The sequence below is a fragment of the Leptosomus discolor genome, chromosome 9, assembly GCF_034619465.1.
Source record: "Leptosomus discolor isolate bLepDis1 chromosome 9, bLepDis1.hap2, whole genome shotgun sequence".
Lineage (NCBI taxonomy): Eukaryota > Metazoa > Chordata > Aves > Leptosomiformes > Leptosomidae > Leptosomus > Leptosomus discolor.
The window spans coordinates 10,614,757-10,636,199 of record NC_141399.1 but is presented as its reverse complement, the minus strand read 5'-3'; the positions used below and the strand labels follow the sequence as shown (position 1 = coordinate 10,636,199).

At 40.8% G+C, this 21,443-nt stretch overlaps 1 protein-coding gene across 1 annotated transcript in view; it reads left to right on the top strand.

Annotated features, from left to right (window-relative positions):
* Positions 1-1,453: 1,453 nt before the first annotated feature.
* PRKAR2A (protein kinase cAMP-dependent type II regulatory subunit alpha) overlaps positions 1,454-21,443 on the top strand; it is a 63,482-nt gene continuing 43,492 nt past the window's right edge. The window contains exon 1 of the mRNA XM_086469829.1: positions 1,454-1,706. Within this exon, the coding sequence (XP_086325955.1) occupies positions 1,454-1,706 (253 nt within the window). The remainder of the gene's footprint in view (positions 1,707-21,443) is intronic.

Here is a 21,443-nt window from a genome sequence, read left to right as displayed (position 1 = left end):
TCTAAGTACAATTTTGTATTTTGAGTACAAGTTGATTTCTGCCTTTCTATTGTTGAAACAGAAGAAGATTTAAATGAAAATATTTACACTGACAACAGGCAGCGGCGTCACTAAGCCAACATCCCTATTCCCCTCGACCCGTGTTTGCACAGGTCTATTTTCTTCCAAGACTGGCTTTCCAGCAACGTCAAACCTTAAAGGCCGATGGCTCCATGCCACGCAGCCCGTCACCTACCCCTGGGCATCAGCCAAACCTCCCGTGTACGCACAGAGAATGAGTCTTGTAAAAAGAATATAGGCAAAAAACTGAATAAAACACATGTAACATACAAATGCAAGCAAAAATCTGAATACAGCACATTTAACAACATATGAATAGGTGTCTCTGAAGCTCACACAAATAAGCAGTTGACATGTTTCACTTTTTTGAAATTAATCTTTAATGCTCCCGGGCATTCAGTATTAAGCAGATCAATGCTGCCACCGTTTCACAGGTGATGACATTATGGCTTTATTCAGCTTCTACTAAAAGGTCTGAAGACCTGCACGCTGCCCCTCTTGTGCTCACTAGGTTTAGGAATGTTTCTCAAATTACTTGATTCTGACAAGAAACCAGAGGTGTCAGAGGTCCTACATCTAATTCCATTCAACAATCAGATGGTGACTTAGATTAGGTCTGACTGAGACCAAAGAAAACCTCCTTCTCCCACTCCCGGGGGAGCTCTGAAACACCCTCACAGACACGGCGAGGAAACAGAAGAGGAAATTAGCACATGGGGTCACTGACGGGAAACAAAAGAGGCCCCAAAAAGCAACAGCACCGGCCTCCCGCCGCTGGGCACACCCCGCCCCGAGCCGCCGGGACACCGGGGTTTGCAGCGGCGCCCACAGTTGGCCTTTACCCCTCCCCTCCCCAACACCGTCAGCTTCGGCCCGAAGGTTCGCAACCACCACACAAACCCGCTCCCAACCCCCGCGACCAGCGCCTAACGGTTTCGGCCCGTTCTGCCCGGGCAGAAGCGCAGGCCCTGACCGGTTCATCCCACAAAGCCCAACTCTCCGCACCACCATCTCCTGCCCCGCCCCGGCCGGTCCGCGGCGGCGCTCCCGGCCTCCTGCCTCCCGCTGGGCCTCCCGCGCTCCCGCCCCCGGACACCGGCGCACGGCGCCGCCGCCGCCACCTCCCTCACTGTGACGCACGCACCTCCCCGCTCGGCGCGTGCGCGGCCGTTGGCCGCCGGCGCCCGTTCCCGCGCCTGCGCAGCTGGGGCCGCTCCCGTCCCTCCTCACCCCGCCTCCCCCCCCCCCCATCCCCGCTCCGGCGCGGCTCGTGTGACCGGAGCGGCGGGAGTCAGTCAGCGCCCGCGGAGGGAGGCCCCGAGCCCGCCACCGCCACAGCCGGCCGCGGAGGAGCGGGGAGGGGGCGGTGGCCTCCTCCTCGGTTCCCAGCACCATGAGCATCGAGATCCCGCCGGGCCTCACGGAGCTGCTGCAGGGCTACACGGTGGAGGTGCTGCGGCACCGGCCGCCCGACCTGCTGGGCTTCGCCGCCGACTACTTCGCCCGCCTGCGGGATGCCCGCGATCAGGAGGCGGCCGGCGGCGGCCGCAGGGTGGTCAGCTTCGACGGGGAGCCCATGCAGACCGAGTCCAACGGCGATGAGGAGCCCGACCGCGGCGACGAGGACTCGGACTCCGACTTCGAGCGTAAGTGCCGGCGGTGAGGGGCGGCGGTGGGGGGAGGCTGTGAGGGGCCGCCCGTGGCGGGGCGGGGCGGCGGCGGCGGCGGGAGGCTGCCCGTGGCGGCGGGGAAGGGTCGGGAGCGGCGGGGTCCTGTCCCCGGGGGAGGAGGGGGCAGCCCGGAAGGCCGGGCGGGCGCCTCTGCCGCCCCGTCCCGGGTGCCGCTGCCCCGGGGCTGCAGGGCGAGAGCGGGCGGGATGGATTGAATGGGGGAGCGGCTCCGGCTGCCTCCTCTCGCAGCACCGCCGGGCCGCGGCGGGCACTGCCGGGCGCCTGCGGCGGGCTCCTTCCCTCGGTGCTCCCCGCCGGGTGTCAGCCGTGCCGGGGGGGAAGCCGTGCGCTCGCAGGAGAGCCGTGCTCTCGGGGGGAACCCTTGCTCCCCTGCCCTTAGGCCCGCAGCCTCTAGCAAGAGGCTCTTTCCCTGGGTGGGGTGTCCGAAAACAGATGTACGGAGCTGCCGTGTAACGGCCAAAATTGCGCCTGGGGTCTGACCGGAGTTATCGGAGTGAATTGAGCATACTGCCAAGCATGTGATACGGAAGATCATGTGTTACTGTACGATCTCTTCTGTACTTATCTTTACATTTCTGTCTTTGAATCATTCCGGACAAGTGTGTGTTTTTTTTTTTTTTTTTTCTTCACTGAAGCTGGGGATGTTATTGCCACTGTTGTGTGTTTGAAGTGGTTATCATATAGCGCTGAAATAACTTTTTACTATGTTACTAAAGCAGTGAAAATTCAAAACCACCCGTATACTCCTGTTTATACTGTAGCTCTCTCAGAGCAGATACTTACCTCAGCTGGATAATGAAATGCCACTTGTGATACTTCCCTTTTTATTCTGTCAAAACGTACTCTGTGTGTTGTGCAATGCCCAGCATTTATAATTTGACCCGTAATTGAGCTGCAGTTCAAAAAGCTACTTGAAATGCTTGTGAATGGTGCTGCTTGGCACACCCAAAATTTTGGACCTGAAATTGCTGAATGCTCTCTTGTTATTAGAAGGTAATTAAGAGGAAAGGGAAAGGCGAGAAAAGGTGTGCTTTGCCTAAACTTTCAGTGCCCTCATTTGGAGGTCTTGTGCCCTTGACCTATAACATGAGTAAAGGTTTCAGACTTTTATTGATAGAGGATCCTCTTTTAGACCAATTACTGTATATGACCTTGTGGATGCAGCATATTCTTATATCTGTTCTTTGGTTATCAGTTTTAAAGAAGAAATTAAGCTGTGGAACGAATCATTGGGTTTATTAAGGAAGCATTGAGAGACCAGCTGGTTTTGCAGCCCTTTTAGGCTGGAAACTTTACAAAATAAAGCACAGCTTCTGCTCTTGAAAATACACAACCTAAACAGGACATGAAATATGCAAGAGGACAAGAATGAAATGTACAGTCGGGATGAATTAAAAAGCAGTTAGCAATTACTGTGTGAATTGGAATGGTTATTTTTTCTAATGAGAGAGAGGTCCTGTTTAGGGCATGAGGAAGAAAAGATGAAAGGTAAAGAGATGAACACTGGTAGTGACTGGACTGAAGTTAATGGGATGTGCAAGTGTGAGCACAGATTTATGACAATAATTACAAGTGATTTTGTTTGTCCTGCAACCCAAGTCAGCAATATTTTCAAGCATCTGTAAATGTACAAGAAGTTGTAGTTTCTGGTAAAATGTATTATTTAAAGTAAAGTTCTAGATTGGAAAAAACTAAATAGTTGGATATATTATTTTAAGTGTGCAATATTTCAGTATGTACTGTTTTCCTTAAAAAAACCAAACAACCAAATAAAAATCGTAATAAGAAAGAAACCCAACACTCCACCAGAGCTTTTAGTGTCGTTGAAAGCAACTTTTCTGTTTCTTGGTAAGTTCATCTTGGTTTAGGGTTACTCCAGGGAAGTAAGTGTAACATTTTCATGGTGAATGTTGGCAATTGCAGCTGAAAAGATCCTCTGAAGTTAAATGTTTCAAGGTAAAAATCTAAAAACTTGATGGTGGCAAACAACTTTTCAAATACAGCTTTATGTGGTGAAGCTGCCCAAAGCAGAAGGATGGTTCCTTTGCTTCAAGTTTCTGCTCATCATCTTTCTATCTCGGAGAGAAAATTAAATTAACAAGGCTGGTCAGTGTCACTTGTTGTAGTCAGAGCCCTTGAGGCAAGTGGCACTGTCAGTAATGCTGCCTCGCTTCTGATCTGAAAACCCGTGCTATTCCCTCCGTGCGGTTTCGAAGACCTGGGGGAGGAAGAGTGCCATGTTTTGTGTAACGGCAGGCGAGGGTCTCGCTGTAGGGTCAGGGAAATGGTTCTTTCTTATGTTGTTTAACAGCGTGGGTGGCAGTCAGCCATGGCTGTGTGGTTTTTAGATTTCCATTTTAACTGTTGTCATAGAAGGCTTTATTAACAAGAAAATGTTAAGTCAGAGGTTCCGATATCTCTGTCTTCCATAAAGATTATAGATAGGACAGTACTGCTGCCTTGCTGTGGAAGACCAGATCCTGTGTGCTTATAGACTGCTTAGCATTTAAAGTACACTTAAAGATAGAGAAAGCACACAAAGTGAGAGTCTCAGATAATCTCATTGGACAGACCCTAGTACTGTTTATGAAAATTGTGGTTTTTCATTTTGGACGACTTAGGGAAGACTTCAGTTAATTTCACTGTGTTTCCCTGGGTTGAGGCTTTGTTGCCTTCAGGTTGCAAAGACAGGTCAAATGGATGTTTGTAAAATGTTTCCATGGCTGTTTTTAAATATAAAGATGAAACTGAGCAATTGTTTTTGTAACGTATTATGTTAAGAAAATTTGAAGCTAGTTTAAATAATTAAGTTGATTGTATATGTTGGGAGTATGCAGGATGTCTGCACAAATAATGTGCTTGTCTTCGTGCATCTGCTTCTGGCCCAGTATTAAATTTGTGTGTCTCACTAGGCTGCATTGACGTGCTATGAGTTAGAGAACACTTTACACAAGTTATCTGGTATTTTTGTACGCTTTGAGTGCATATGGTAATAGAAGAGAGAAATAAGAATGAGCTCTTGGCCTTAGGTGTAAACCATGTGGCAAATGCCTTCGTGTAGACAGTAGTTCCTTTTCTGCCACAATGGCAATCCATCAGTGTGGTAAAAGTCGCTGAAACTAACTAGACTACAAAAAAGACTCCTGTGCTCTTGTAGCACTTAAGAAATTACTTATAGGTTTATGTTTATTCTCTGAACCCCCTGGAGTTTCATCCTTCATTTTAATTGCTTTTTATGTGTGATCAAAGGGCATCAGGATGTGCCTGTTCAGCAGAGTGGAGTGTCAGGAATGTGTAGAAAGAAAATGATGATAGTGTCTGTGGGGAAACCTCCAGAAACGTTTATCCAGTGGGCTGTGGCCGAGAATTTATACATAGGAAGCTTTCCTCAGGGCCTTTATTTGGTTGCTGTAGCTGCAAAATTGACAAGTTGATGGAGTTGGGAAAAGATGCGAAGTGACAACTTCAAAAATCAGGCTGAGGATGTGACCAAGGATGGATATGTATTCTTAAAATGTGTCCTTGACCATGACACTTGTCATTTTAACCAGGAAGCTCTGAATGGATGTATTAAGGCTGCGAAATTAAAGCCACAGAAATGGTCTGTCCACTTTTTGAGACTGAGTCGTGGCTTTGGGAAACCTTTTGTTGCGAATAGCACACCTGAAGGCAGGCTGGCAGCTTTGCTTCATTGTCAGTTGGGGCAACTGCACAGAGGTGCAAGGTTCTGGACCGTTAACTTTTCGTTTTATGTGTCCTTGTTTGTAATAGTAATCAGGTAGTTAAACAGCTGTGTTTATTCTTGGAGATATTAAATATAACTAACAGAGGAACTAAAATATTTTTTGGGATTATGTACCAACTTGAGCAACTCAGATGTTTTAAGTAATGAAAAGTATTTTAGTGCAAATCGAATTTTTCCTTCCCAGGGTTTGCTCTTGATATTGAAGGAAAGATTGTGTGCTTTTCAGCTGCTTCCTGAGCAAAAGAGACCACTTCTCAATATATTGCTTTTGAAATAATCCTCTTCAGTGCTCTCTGTTGTTATAGAGGAAGATAGTGCATATGAATCTGCATGAACAGGTGAAAAGATGCTGTTTAGTTCTGCACTGAGCTTCTGAAAATGCAAGGATTTGCTAAATGTCATCTTTAAAACGTGAATAGGATATCTGTGCAGAAGGGAGCAGGGAAATGCGCTTTTACATGGATCTGGGATGTGATACAGAAAAGAGTTCAGTCCATCTTTGAAATATTTATCTTTTTAACTGTTAACAGAAGTGCGTAATACTAAATTAAACGTGTTTCAGATTGCTTCTTATTCTTACACATCATTTGCTTCTGCTTTCTTGTTCTGTACTAGGCTGAGATGTCCTGTGGAATTCCTCAGGAATTACTGTATTACATCAATTGAAAAGCGTTTATGCTCTGCCTCAGTCAGGTCAGGCGTAACTCCTTGCTGTTTTCCTGAAATAATTCAAGGAAATTTATTGAATGGTAAAAGTCAGATGACGTTAAGACTTTTGAAGGATAGCGTAAGGAGAGTAGTGTCCTTCTGAAGAATACTGTTCAAGTTTTCAGATGTAATTCAGATTCATGGGTTATTGCAAGTGTTCTTGTGAGATACGGTCACCTTTAAAATGAAAGTACTTTTAACTTTTTAGTAGTACTTTCACCTACCTACTTCCTCCATAATTGTTAATTTACTGGGAATAAGCCCAGTAGCTCTTTCCTCACTTTTTTTTTCTTTTGTTCTTACCATTCAAAGAGCCTCTCTTTGCAGAACACCTTTTTTACAGTGTTATTGCGTTGTATGATGCAAATTCAGCCCAAAGAATAGCTGCTCTATTTAAAATCTAGGTAGCACAGTGGGCACTTTCATAATCTGATAATTACTAGTATTAAGCCTTTGAGTTTAGCATGCAAAGAAAGAAATACACATGCTTGCTTTATAATACGTTTTAGAAGGGTGTATGTGTAAGTGCACCTCACAACCTGAAGGTGTAGAAGAGGCTTTAGAGTTTTGTTTATTCTTTGATCTCCATCAATAACATGAAATGAATTATAAAGCAAAGTATTAATGATGCATCCATGTTTTAAGAAGGATGTATTTCTACATTTAATTTTCTAATTTTAAGAGGTCTTGGCAGCATAGCATCTTGAACGTGTTTAACATAAAAAATACCAAGTAAAAGACTACCATTGTGCAGCTTCTGTGCTTGCACATGTCTCTGCTTTTGCAGAGACTGTTCTCACTGACTTAAATCTGAAGGGTTAAATAGAGTAACCACTGTTAGTACTAATGGAACTTCACTCCCTATATTTATCTTGTTCACACAGGGGAACTTTGAAGATAAACTATTAAGGAAGACTGATTTCAATTCTCTTCAGTTACTTGGAGAAAATACCTGAAGCTTTTTTCTGGAGGTCTTTCTGCTTCTGTATTTGCTTATCACAAAAGACTTGTTTTTCAGCATTTGTTCTTAACATCATACTTACTCTAGTACAAGGTTAGACTAGGACTTTTCTAAGTAAGTGATGTAGTGCTAAGGAAGGTTTCGTCAGTAATCTTCAGTACAAATGACAATTATTTAAAATACAGGTGTAATACGTCGTTTTATCTGACACAGTAAAAGGACTGAAAGTATGAAGTGAAGGGATAAAAGCTGCAAGCTGGCTGAGAAACAGAACTGTAGATGAGTTGACTGAAATTTGCAATATCACTGGATATTGCTAAACGTATATTGATTTGCATCAGGAAGGAGGAACTTCTGTGTTAATTTTAAAAGATGAATTTCTTGCAATTTTGACATAGTATTCTTACAGAGTTATTTGTAACATCCTGGCATCAGCACTGTTGTTATTCCTAGCATCTGTTGGACAGTCCTTACGATCACTCAGGAAAGATATTCTCTTATTCCAGTTTGCTCTTAGTGGCTTGACGTAATCATTCCACTTTCCTTAAGTGATCCGTACATCCTAAAATGTGGGGAAGCAAGCAGTACCTTGTTTTGTTTTAAATTTCTTTTAAATTCATATTTGTGGTCTGTTACATGCTAGTAACTTTTTGCTGTTAAGCTTGGTATTTCCTTAAAGAGCTTTTGATGCTAGGTATAAATGTATAGATAAATTAAGTTCTGGACTCAGTTTCTGCTCTTTTAGTATCATGCTGTTATTTGGGCAAATGGGAACTGCATTACTCTGTATACTAGTCTGTAAAAAGACCATGACTAACTATAAAGGAAGTGTGTAGCTGGCCTTCGTAAATTATTGCTGAATTCTTAAAAGATTTTTTTTGCACATTGAAAAAGTTTATTATAAGAAAAATTGGATTCTTCTAGCTGGTTCTAAAAGTAAGCTAAAGGAAATTACTGTATTGCAATACTAGATACTGTACTGAATACTAGCTTCTTTTAACTGTGCTTTTTTTCATTTAATAAACTAATATTAGAGTGCTGAGACACTGTCAGTGTTGCAGAGTGCCATCTTCCTCTTCTGCCAATACTGAAGTTTAGTTGTATCCTCTTATCTGAAATAGAACAATGGAGATCTCGGGGAAGAGGAGGAGACGACAGAGAACAAGCTCCCTTCAAATTATTCACCAGTCAGTCATTAAAAAGCATTAATGTTTAACAAAGAGCAGTTGCTCATTATTCAAATGAAGACTGGAAGTGTAGCCAAGATGAGCTATGAATGTTTCTCACTGGCTTTAGTAACATTTTCAGCTTCATGAATGATCATTCATATTTTTTTGTGAAAGAAGAGGGAGACAATGACAACTACAACTCCAACAAATGTACTGGTTCTCTTTTAGAGGGATATTATTCTTGTCTCTCTAACTGTCCTTTAGATATGCTACTGCACTTGCATCTTTGTGATTCATGTCTGGCTTTGCATCAGTACTTCTTTGGTATGTAACTGTTGTTTGGGTGTTTTGGTACACCAAGATTCTTTGATTCACATAGTTTTAGTTCTTTTTCCTGAGGCGCCATTAGTTGCATGGCAGATGATGTGTACTCTTCTGCATTCTGTGTTTTTAGTATCCTTATACATCACTGTAATGTGGAATAGAGAAGGTAAATCATAAATCATGGGAACATCATGGGAAAAGTAACTAGTGGGGAATTTCAGAAATCTGAGTGTGGATGAAACACCAATGTATAAAACACTCTTGCACCAAGATACTAATTGTGCTAAAGGGTGTGTGCTTGTGAGATCCTTTCATGCAAAAGGATCCTTTTGTTTTGAAAGTACAGGTCTGAAAAAGGGACTATCGGGAGGAAACTCCAGAAATCTGTTACACAGAAGAAGCAGCTGCTTTGTCGTCTCTTGTGTTTTGTCCGTGAAGTTGTCAAAATTGTGGTGATAATGGCAGTGTTCTCTGTGTGCTTTAATGTCTAGGAAGTAGGAGGTTTAGAAGAAAGCAAGCCTGTCTTACAGTTACCATACTGCTAGGGTTTGGCCTCTGTTTGATAAATATACAGTAAGTTGAGTATAATGAAGCCCAGCATTGTATCAGTAGCAGTTGTGCTATTAGCCCTTTTCATACTGGGGCATTTCTTTTCTATGTAGACATTGCAAATGATGAGTAGTGGCAATTCTGCTCTGAGTATGGACTTGGAAATTCCCTTTGGGGGAAAGTCATCTCTAGGAACAGCCTGCCTTCAAGGCATGTGGGAGGGACTGCAGGTATGCCTTCTGTAGCACTGCTTTTATGATAATTTAAAAACAACAACAATCAAACTTGGGTTTTATTTTTCTAAAAAAAATTTAATCCACGTACTGTTCCCTCCTATTTCCTGTTAACTTTCTGAGGGTGGCTTGAAGAACAGCTTTGCTTCTCCTCCGAAATGGTATACAGCCTGCAGGAACTCAGTTTCCAACTGGCATGATGTCAGGTTTTGTTCTGAGGTCATCTTGCAAAAGTCTGGAACCCTGCACTCCTTTTTAGGTGTTGGTGAAGTCCAAACCAAGATGGTCCATGATCAGGGGCCTTAAAAAACCTTAAAAAGATTTTATCAACAAAATTGAGCAAATTGTCACAAAATTTCTCTCTGAACTGTTGTGTGAAGAAGGATTAGGATTGCGAGTTGGAGATGAAGTGGTGGTTTTTAGTAAAAAGATGTTCTTCCATTGGTAACCGGTTTTGTCCTTCTCTGAATCTGAGTGGTACTTGGTGAAGGATTGCAAAGCTTACAGTACTGCTTCTCTTGGTGCAGAGCATTCTAAAAACATGTACGGAGTTTGTGTGGGGAGTAAACTCTATGTTTTTTAGATGAGGGTTGAGAAAGTACTCTGTAGTTTTCCTGTGAGTTTTTTGAAAAAATGGTAATGCCAAGTTCCTTGTTCTTGGTGATTGTATATTGACAGAGTGTTACAAAGCAGGATGTCACAATGGCCCTTCATTTCCATTTTGGTTCTTCCTCCCGTGGGGTAGCATATTGTTTTCTGCTTCCTATTGAGACAACTGTATTCCATAGAAGAGATTTTAAGAAAAGAAAAATACAAATATTTGTGTGTGTTTTTCCTGTTGGAGCTTCAGTAAACACTGCGATTTCTCTGGCAACACTTGGGCTAATCCTGGTCATTCAGGAAGAATTGCTTCCTCAGGGATATGCTGTAGTGTAAGGAACTGGTCAGTTCTCGGGCTGTCATGGAAATGGGGAGTACCTCCCTATGAAAGATGTGTCATGGACAGCCCTGGAGTTAAAATTCAAAGATGATGGAGTTACATTTTTCTCTTTTTTTGAAAGTAATTGTTCTGAAACAGGTTTTGTTTTTTTTTTTTTAACATTTAATGTTATCAATGTTTCTGATTAAAATTCATAAGTATTTGTAACACTCAAAGCTTTCTCAGGGATAAGTTATGAAAGATGGCTCATTAAACTAGATTAACATTCAGTCTTCTGTCTTTGACACCCTTGGGGCAGGATGGGGGAAAGACTCCACAAGTATTCTTGTTCTAAAATGCTAAAACTCAATACTATTCCGAGTGGTGATGTTACTTTAAACACTTCAGTTTCTGAAGCATGTAGAAATTAAACATCACTGGATATAATTTGTATAACAATTTTAATTCTAAAGATCTTAAAAGGCTTTTCCAACCTAAATGATTCTATAAAAAAGGATTTTCCCTGGTCTGGGGAGGACACACTGATATTTACTATTATGCCTTCTTAGGAAACAGGACAAATCTATCTGTCTTCACCCTTCCTCTTTCCCTCAAATCCTTTTCCTGTGAACAGGATGCAATTACTGGAAGTGTGTGTGCGTGTGTCAAAATACTTTTTTTACATGGAGTTTATTCTTTTTACAGCTATATGTTTTAAGTAAGCTTTGGCGAATGTTGACTTAATATTGTTAGAAGTGTGAACCTGAAGGAAGAAAAGGTGTAAAATACATTATTTTGAGATGTGGTATGGAAGTTATTTTTGCTCATGATTTGGTTGTATATCACATCCTGAAGATTGCCCTGATTAGAAGTTTTAACTTTTTTAAACTTTAAAAAATACATATTTAGAATCTACTCAAATTTATTTATACTTTATTTACTAAAAGAAATTGTTACCAAATTGTATCTGAATGGAACAAGATCCACTTGTGAATTATTCATGAATATAATTGTACTGGTAATGAAGTAGTACTTCATGTTGAATACACGTTAGTAGTACTTCTGTAGAATCCACGATACTCTTTTGTATCCTCTGTCTCGTCACTTTGTGCCACCCCTCAGTCTGCTAGCTGTCATCCTTCCTCAGAGCTGGGGCTGTGCTGCCTGCTGCGGCGGTGTGGAAGGGCTGGGTGCGGTTCATGTTTTCTTGTCTCCCTAGTAAAGCGCTAGACAAGAAAATTACCATGAATTTTAGAGTTTATTGTGCTCATACAGAGAATCCTGCACCCTGGAGATGAGGGGAGGCAAGGCAGAAAACCTAGTGTCCAGCACTGTGATTCTGAAGCTATCACTACAGGATAGAATCCTGTAAATCCTGTGTGCCTCTTCTATCACTACTGTAGATAAATCTGTATATAGGACACAAGTTGTGGGTTGGTGTGGGTTTTTTTGTGGTTTTGTTTTGCCTTTTTTTAAGTGGAAGAGCGATAATTCCGGTTGCAAGTATATCTAGAACGTTTTCTAAACAATTGATCAAGGTTTTCTGGCTTTGGTTATTAAAAAGTGTGATGTGGTGCATGATACAATTTTTTCTCCAAATGTATTTTTTGAACATGCCGCATATGGGGACACTAGTTCTTGGAATACATTTTTTTTTTTTTAATTTCACAAATCAACAACACATCTTTGGTCTTTTTTAAGCACTGAATTAAAACCTGTCAAAATCAGACTTCAAGAGGAATTGAGCCAGCTCATTAAATGGTTGATCTTTTGAGAAAGACTGGATTGAGAGATCATTCATGAACTGTTCAGGCAGGAGTGAGCCTTCAGTGGTGATTACGTGTACAGGATAGAGGGCTAAATCCTAGGAAACTGTGAGGTGGGGAAGGATGCAGAGGTTATCATAGATGATCAACTCATAGTAAATGCCTTTTGTGACACTGGCTAAGAGGGCTGATACATGGGTTGAAGTTTGTCCAGGATGTGGATGCTTGTTGGTTTTTGTGTGGCATTAATAGAATAAGAACTTGTTTAGTATGTTGCAGTAAGATCATCACTGAAATTTTTTTAAAATGCCCAAGAAAGTGCTCGGTTTGCAAATATGAGAATGTGCCCCTGGTAAGAAATTGTAGAAGCCTGGGCTATTTCTCAGCATCTTCTCTTTCTCCCTTTCTCCCCTTCCCCCTTTAAAAAAACCAGACAAACAAATAAACCCCAACAGCCCAAAACCTATACAGTGGCTCTGTCAAAATTTATAGTTACGTGCCTGGAAAAAGGGTGTCTGAAACGACAGGGTCTCTTAATGCATCTGTCTGCAAATGAAGTTGAATTCTGTTTGCCTTCTGGCTGTTGGAACTTGAACTGGAAATGAAGTATGACTTTTAGTGAGCTGTCAGAGTATCTTTACGGAATCCCAGAGTGGTGGAGTCTGGCAGGGACCTCTGGAGGTCACCTTGTCTGGCTACTCTGGTTAAGCAGGGCTGCCTTGAGTGGTTTCCCAGGACCGTGTCCAGATGGCTTAAGTATCCCAAAGGGTGGAGACTCCAGAACCTCTCTGGGCAGCCTCCGCCAGTGCATGGTCACCCTCATAGTGGAAAAAGTGTTTCATCATGTTCAGATGGACCCTCCTGTGTTTCGGTTTGCACCCTTTGGCTGTGGTCCTGTCACTGGGCACCACTGAAAAGAGCCTGTCTGTCGTCTTTGCACCTTCCCTTCAGGTATCGATAAGAACTCCCCTGAGCCTTACCTTCTCTAGGCTACAAGTCCCAGCTCTTTCAGCCTGTCCTCATACAAGAGATGCTCTGGTCCCTTCATCATCTTTGTGGCCGTTTGCTACTCTCTCAAGTAATGTCCATGTCTCTCTTGTATTAGGGAGCCTGGAACTGGACACAGTGCTCCTGAAGGTGTGGTCTTACCAGGGCTGAGTAGAAGAGAAGGACCATCTACCTCGCTCTGTCAGCGCTGCTCGTAATGCAGCCCAGGATACCATGAAACTTGAATGTCTTGCTGAGCATATACAAGTGTACTTATGCCCTGATTTAAATGTGGATGTGTGAGATTAGGCTCTGAATCAGCTTGAGTGATGCTTGATGCTGGTGTTTCTAATTGAAATTCGTCTTACTTTTTTATACAGATTAAATCAGATGACAGCACAACCCATTCCAGCTTTGTCTTACGTAAAAACACGCTATATTTCATCATCCAAATCAGTAATGACAGTAGGAATTGGTAGTGAAATTAGAAGTGACCCAACCAAAGAGCTATGGGCTTTTATGTGCCTCCTGTTTTAGCCGTAGGATGCTATTCTTAAATCCTGCCTAGATACCTTTAATTATACAATCGTGAGCTCAGGTTGACCTGGCAATTATAGCTGCGTAACATCCACGCTGGGTGTAGAAAACACCATCATGCCCCATCAGTGTTGCCGGTTGTTTCTGCTGAGCTTCAAGTCTTCTCTTTCCTTTTTTTTCTTTTAAATTGCTCTCTTTTTTAGAACTAGTTCAGTTATAGTTGTTTTTTGCTGTCACATGAGATACAGTACCTGACTGTGAGAGTGACTCCAATCTGTTTTATCTGAGACTGTAAATAGCTAAGAGGCAAAAGGAAAAGCTTCTTAGGCTGCATCTTATCCGTAACTGCCCACGTTAATTCTTCCTTTCTGTTCTAGTGCAAACTTGAGCAGACCAGCTCTATATCGCTGATGAAAAAGCTTTTTTCCTTTGCATTGAAACAGATTGGAAGCACTGCTGCAATCAGTGGTCATCAATCGGCTTGTTGCGTGCTCACATTTGGGACTGAAATCTTGCTCCATCCTCTTGATTTTTTTTCTTTGTTGCTCTTCCACCATACTGTGTTCTAAAGTGGTGGTGGATGTGCAAGTACAGGCTTGAGACTAACTGACTGTGTATGCCCTGAGCACAAACCATTGTGTTTTCCCCTTCTGTGTAATTCACTTATTTATGTTGGAAGCTGTACTGAAGTTAAGCGGTATCCGTTAAGCCAATTAGCTCATTCAGAGAAGGGCACTAGAGTTAGAACAGTTGGATCACGATGACTTTCTGTTCTGTTGTTGCCTCTACTTCTGTAATTATTTTTGTGGCAACATATCTATATCTTAGAGAGCTATTGTCATGAAGTTCCGTTAGATCTGTGAAAAAAGTGTTTGTTGTGATACCTATGGCAAAGATAGTGGAAGACCAATTCCCCAACAAAATGTGTGTTTCATGAAAAGCAAGCATTGCTGCTGTTCTTAGAGTTCCTGTGTCCCTTTTACCTACTGATAAGATTTAAATAACTTGCAACATGTATAAGATCAGTTTGGCGCTGTAACAACTAGTTGCTTGTATTAGGTCACTTCAGTTTGTGTGTGTATATATACACATACACTTTTCTCTGTAGATTGCTGATTACGGCCCCATTTGTCAGAAGCTTACAGAAGAGTACAAGCTGAAAATATGTAGATTGCGAAAATGTAATTCTATGTTACCATGGTTTGGCAAGGATTTGAAGCAAATGATGATGCTAGTAACTCAGTGTTGGGTTTTTTCCTTAATAAAAGAAAGGTAACTATATTGTTCATTCTAGAATAATTAGTCATTGTAGGGAAGTGTCTTAAATCACTGAGCTCACCTGTTAACTGAATTCTTTTGTTCAGGTGCTCTTACATGCTTAGCAATGCTCGAGTTTTAGATTTTTATAAGTGCTTTGAGGTTCACTACATAATTTCAGTTGCACTGAAGTTTAGTTTTCGTTTTCCTCTTTTGTGTACAAGTTAGATTTGCGTAAATATCTATCATAATGCAAATTGTGAGTGTTCAGTTGTACCAATTTGTTGTCTCTCTTTGGAAATTACGGCTGAAATATAAATAATATTTTGCTTATAAGTAGTTTAAGGTGCTAGTAAACTATATTAGGTATGGATGGCATTATAAAACTGTTTCATGATAGTAAATATTTGATTTTTCAAGATACATTTTATGTCCTGATACTTCATTATTTAAAGACACTATCAGTCTCAGTAGGACTTTATAATAAGCCTGCCAAGCAGCTGCCAAGTGCAGATAGCCAACATTTACATTCAGTGTTGTGTGATGGTAGCTGTGACACGATTCCAATTAAAAGCTTGGTCTGCACACTGCAGATGTCTTCTGAATATTAATGTGTACTACAGACAGAGCAGATGGAATCTCTTTAAAATACAATGCAGTGAATGTAAAATTAAGGTTGGGTTTCTGGTGGAAGCTGAAAGGCAGTCAAAATTACTTTTTTTTTTTTTTTTTTTTGCTTTTTCATTGCTAAACAACAAGAATATCTGTGTATCATCATCATCTTTCTTTACATGTAGGAGGAAATCAACTCTTCGTTATGCATCCAAATAAAAATACAGCATTATGCCATATCAAAGTTGTCTTAAATGCCAAATGTACCTAGAAAAATGAGGAAAGCATGCAGCATTTGCTGTGCCTTAAAACCTGCCTCTGCCTAAAGGACAGATATGAGGCAACAGATAATAGTTGAAATGTAGCAGTCATTTGTGGAGTTGTTCATTGAGAGCTTGTGTAAAAGTATATATAGGTGTGTGTATTTACTTGTGGTTTGCAGATGTTGTGAGGTGTGTTAACAGAAGTTCATCTTGGATAGGAGGGGTAGTATAAAACCGGGAAATGAAATGAGTGACCGGAGCGTAGAGGTGCAGTGCAGCGTAGTGTGTTGCAAACCCGAAGTTAGCTGTCAGAAAATGGCAGCAATCCAGCTGTGAAAGTGTGTGGATTAATAACTTAAGTATTGACCATGCTTCTGTGGCAGTCCTTGAGATACAGAGTAAAGCCTTGGCAGTAGGAATATATTAAAAGTCTTGGAAATAACAGGGTTAAGTGTGGTATTGAAACAGAAAGTAGAAAGGTTTCTAAGTGGGTGGGGGTTGTAACTCACCTCTTCGCTGCTGCAGTTGTGTTATCCTCTCAGGCAGAATGCAGGTGTGTGAGAAGGGAGTGAGCAGTTGGGTGCAGGGGGAAGAGGTGGTAGAAAAGGCAGTGACAGGAGGTGTAAGATATGTAAATCCAGTACACTGTTTAACTCCCTAGTGCTGTTGCCATAGCTGTGACGTGCTTGTCTTCCACCCTTTTCATGCTTAATTTTACAATAGCTTATACCTGAGGCTGTGTAAACCCTAAGGCCAGTGCCAGTGATAGAATTTTCCACTTCATCCCTATTACTTTAATGACGATTTTCCCCCAGACCTAAATTTGGGTTATGTTTGGCTATTGTAGTTACATTGCCTGGCTAAAATTTCTCTCACCGTTACAGGCCTAGCTGTAAAGAGGAGGTTCCTGGCTTAAGCAAGGGTACTTATTTAAGTGATATATGCATATCTTCAGAGAAGCTGGCTGTGTGCTGCTCCTGAGGATAATACTCATTCGATAAAACATGGTTTTAACATCCAGACCACAGTGAGACTGAGAGCAGAATTGCCCGTGAGGTTTGAGAGAGGACAGCAGTGACTGGGTGCTGTCAGAGTGAGGAAGAGCTGTGTCTGGACCTCACTCAAGCTGGTTTTGATGATGATGTCCCAGACTACAAGTGTGGGTGCCATTTCCCTTAGGGAGGAGTTTAGAAATTGCCTGGTGAATCTGCCTTACCTGTCATGAGAAGTCTCCAGTGGGTTGTTGCTCTCATTAAAATTTTAATAATAATGTTTAATGCGTTCAGTTGTTCAGGATAATAGTGGGACTTTTAATTAGGCTTCTGAAAATGGAAAAACAAGTAATCCTGGCTGATTTCAGTGACAGGTCGGAAGGAGTGACTGAGACTATGGTCTTTGGGGCAGTGACTTACGTACCTTAGACTTATACTTAGCAGTGGCTCTGTGCCGTGATAGAATGCAAATTTAATAATAGTGAAATGTATAAAAATTTGTGTCAGGTTTATGTGGGGTTTTTTTGTTTGTTTGTTTTAGCTTTATTCACATTGCATTTACCTAGATACAGTTCATTAATCTGTGGAAAGAAATATGTGCAAGAGGTGCAGTTGGAAATAATAAAAATGGAGTAGCTTAGCTAGACGTAGTTAAATGATGTTTTTTGTGACTCATTTAGAAACCATCTCCAGGATTTCCAAGTATGTTTGGTGAAACTCAGCTTTCCAAATAAGCCAAGAGATTTAAGTGTTGTTAATTTGTAACAGAGAGCAATGCTTTTGCACCTTATCAATCAAAGGATAAAAATCTGATCAAAAGTCTTTAGGGTTTGATGTTTTATAAGATATGAAGATGTGAAGTTAAGTCTTCTCAGTGTCTTAGAAGTCAAAACCATAGTAAAAAATCAGTTGAAATAGGAAAGTGTTGCTTTAAAAGAATTGTACTTGTCAAATGTTGCTTTAAAACTTTTGAAGTTTCTACCAAGATTTCGGACAAAATTTGTCTTCATTGTATTTCAAAGATCTTAAACATCCTGAAATATCAGTCCTCCTGCCTAATACATCTATAACTTCTGGTGGGATGGGAGTCTGGTGAACAAAGAGGTAAAGTTTGAAAGCAGGACTGGTAAGATAGAAAGGAAGATTCAAGAGACTTTGAAAAGGAGGAGGCTGTCTTTCCTTTGCCACTGCACTTAGTCATAAGGGTGAGTTGCCCATATTTCTTACTGATGGGGAAATGCCCTGTGGTTCCCTAGATAAGATGCAACTATCTTTTCCTGAACAAAGCATTTATTTTAAGGAAACTTGAAGTTATTTCTCCTTGATGTGATGTTTCTGTTACTCTGTAGTTTCATACTCACCTTTGGCCCTGTCTGGTGTTTGCATTGTCAGAGAATCCGTAGGAAAGTCACTTCCAAATATGTTCAGGATCTTTACTTTTTGTCATCTACTTAATGTTGGGTTTGCAAGCCTAACATCATTTTGGCTCTTAAAACTTTTGTGATATCACTAATGTGTGGCTCCTTTGCTTCCCTGTCTCTGAAATGCCTTCCTCTAAGCTTGCTCCTGAAGCCCAAGCAAATGTCCCTTTTTCACTTACTGTGTCTTGCCTTGCTGTACCCTCCAGTGTCTTGCATCTTCTGACGATACTTTGAAGATTTTTCAGCTGCTTCTTAACTCTCCTAGTTCTTTGCAGCATCCTTTCTTTTCTGTGCAGTGTATAATTTTGTCTTTCTAATCCTTGGCAAAATTACCAAGTCTTTCATTTCAGTCCCTGACAACCACCATTGTAGTATCAGCAGACCATTATGTCCTTAATCACTGTGAAATGTATCTTTTAGCTGGGATTGTACCTTAGCACTGGGAATTTGTCTAATTTCGTGTCTGTAAAGCAAGTGCATGCCTTATTGCTATCTCTTTGATCTTCATAACATGGATTACTCTCATAAAAAATGAATGCAAAAAAAAAAAAGTGCTGTGTTTGGCTAGATCTCTGAGACATGTCAGCAAGAAATAGGAGAGGGCTGCGTGGGTCATGCCACTGCAATGTCAGATAATACGGAGTGCTGCTTGATAGGTATTCATTCTACTGTGTTTAGGCTTCAGTCAGGCTGTGTTACCTCCTGAATTCTGAGAGCAGGGTTCATTGCGTAACAGGGTCATGGTCCTTTTTGTGTTGAATTAATATCTGCTGAAGAAACATAATCAAAATAGTACCATGCTTTACTGTTCAAATTTGGTCGTGGAATGAGAATATTGAAATAGTGATACATTTTTGTGAAGTGTCTTTAATTTAAAAACAAAACAAAACTCTTAACATCTTAGTCAAGAAGTGCTATTATAACCAGAGGTTCACCCAAATTTATTTCGGAGAGTCAAGTAAAGATTTATCTGTCTTGAATTTATCAGCTGTTTAAAGTCTGTCTATTCCAGAGGGCATATAATTTTTCTTCTGTCCTTAAAAAAACAAGAAAGAGCCAACCCAAAATAGCACAACAGCTTTAATAACTTTGTAAAATATCTTTTTTTAACTGATGTAGATGCCTTGCTTGTTGACTCAACTTTTTCCTTCAGAAATATTTATTACATACTTTCTATCAGGTTCTAAAAAACCCTGAAAGCAAGGAACTCCTGATGGTGTTTTTCCATTTTGGGTCAGTGATTTTTTTAAATCCAAATAAAAAAATCAATTAAATTGGAGACCAGGATGTATAATTACTTTGGTTTTATATTTTATTATCTCTTGCTACTGATGAGAGCTGTTTTAAAATATTGGGAATGAAAAGGTGTGTATGCCCCTATTACTTCTGTAGCAGAGACGAAAACAATGTTTAATGTTAATGTAGTTTTTGTTATGTTTTCCAACTTAATAGATGTAAAAGTCTCACAGAAGAGTAAAGTGTGTATATGTGTGTACACAGGCAATCCTGGACCACGGTTTCCATTTTTCTGCCCCTTTTTTTTTTTTTTTTTTTTTTTTAAAGCTCTGTGCTCCCTCTGTCCGTCCTCTGAAAGAACTCACTTCCTCTCTAGTGTTCCCTGACCTTTTGTATTCCTCCAAATATCTGTCATGCTTCATTTGACACCATCAGAATCTCTCCTGCCTGCCTCTAACCAGGTTCTGAGTTTCCATCCTCTTCTGGGGGGGGCAGGAATAGAAAGAAAGAAAAAAATGGCACCTGTAAAACTGTTGCCCGTTTCTGTCTGTTTTGCTTTTCTGAAAGAAACGTTGACAGGTGGCCTATTGGGTTCTAGGACTGTCTCTGAAAAATTGTAGTAGTTTGTAGCCCTGCTCACACTCCCCACCTTATCAAGCAGAAATGGGGAAGGGGTAAGGGGAGTTTGCCGCTGTCCAGAAGGGATAGCCTGAAGGAAATCGTGGATACGTAACTATCATATTAGTAATAGTCATCAGGAACCCCATTATTTTACTTACTTGTTGAAAAAAAAGTTCAGATTTGCATTTATTAAAATATGATTGCGTATCTGATGATGGAAGTCTTGTTTCTGCTATAGCATTACTTTTTAATTACTGGAAATCATAAAAGTTGATATTTGAATCTTTACATTTTCTCACAGTTGCAATGGTTCATATTCATGTAAGTCCATTAACATCTTGGTGTGGAGAAAAACAGTTTGACAGCTGTAGTCTAGCGCTTCCTTATCGTAACTTGATAGAACATTCCATAGAGACAGTCACGCCTCGGATTTATACTCCGCTCTGCTTCTGGTATTTCACCTTTAATAGTTTATATTGTCAACTCGCGTGTTTGGATAATCTTATTGACTTGTTAAATAAGAACAGTTTACATTCTGTTTCTCTTTTTGTCTCTACTCATATAAGATGATTTTGTGCTATGATTTAATGGGAAAGTACTCTGGAAATTGCTGATTTCTGCTAATTTGTTTTAATAAAGCTGGTATTTTATGCCTGTTCTCTATGAACTCTGAGTACTATACTACTGAATTTATGCGACCTATTACAAACTTGGCTCCATCTTTCAACAGGAAACCTTCAAAAATTGTTGAGTTGATTGGAGTGTTACAAGAAGATCTGTGTTGAATTTTTGTGTACACAATAGCTTAACTTAGTCTGCTGCCATAAATTGTGTCCGATATCGGAAACAATCAGTGTGTAGGGATTTTTTTTTTTCCCCCAGTTGTAATTAGGAAGGGCTCACAGGTCCTAGTAAAAGGCAAAGTGCTTGTGGAGGAAGAAAAATAGTTTTCAAGGTAGCCAGTACAGAGTGGTAACATCTAGTACTCTTAAGCTCATGCCTGGAATGCCAGTTCTTCGTTTGTCCCTGATTTTTTTTTTCCTGTGACCCTGAACTGATCTGTTCAGTTTTGTTTATCCTTTCTGTAAGAATTCAGTGTTCTTAGTACATGTAAGAAGAGGGTAGCAATAGCTGGGAGAACGGTTGCTGTAACTTTTCTGTTCATTTCGAGCTTTAGTGTTTTCTGTAACTGTACAATGCTTATGAGTACTGTAGAGAAATAACTTACACCGTTACGGTAGTAGTGTACCTTTTAAAAAGCTTGCTGGTGTTTTTTACCAGTCACTTGTTAGTACACTGACAAAGAAGGGATCCCACACATTCTTTTAGATCTGATTTGTAAAGTTGAAGAACAATTTTACTGTCACTTGTTTGGCTTAAATATTTTAATTG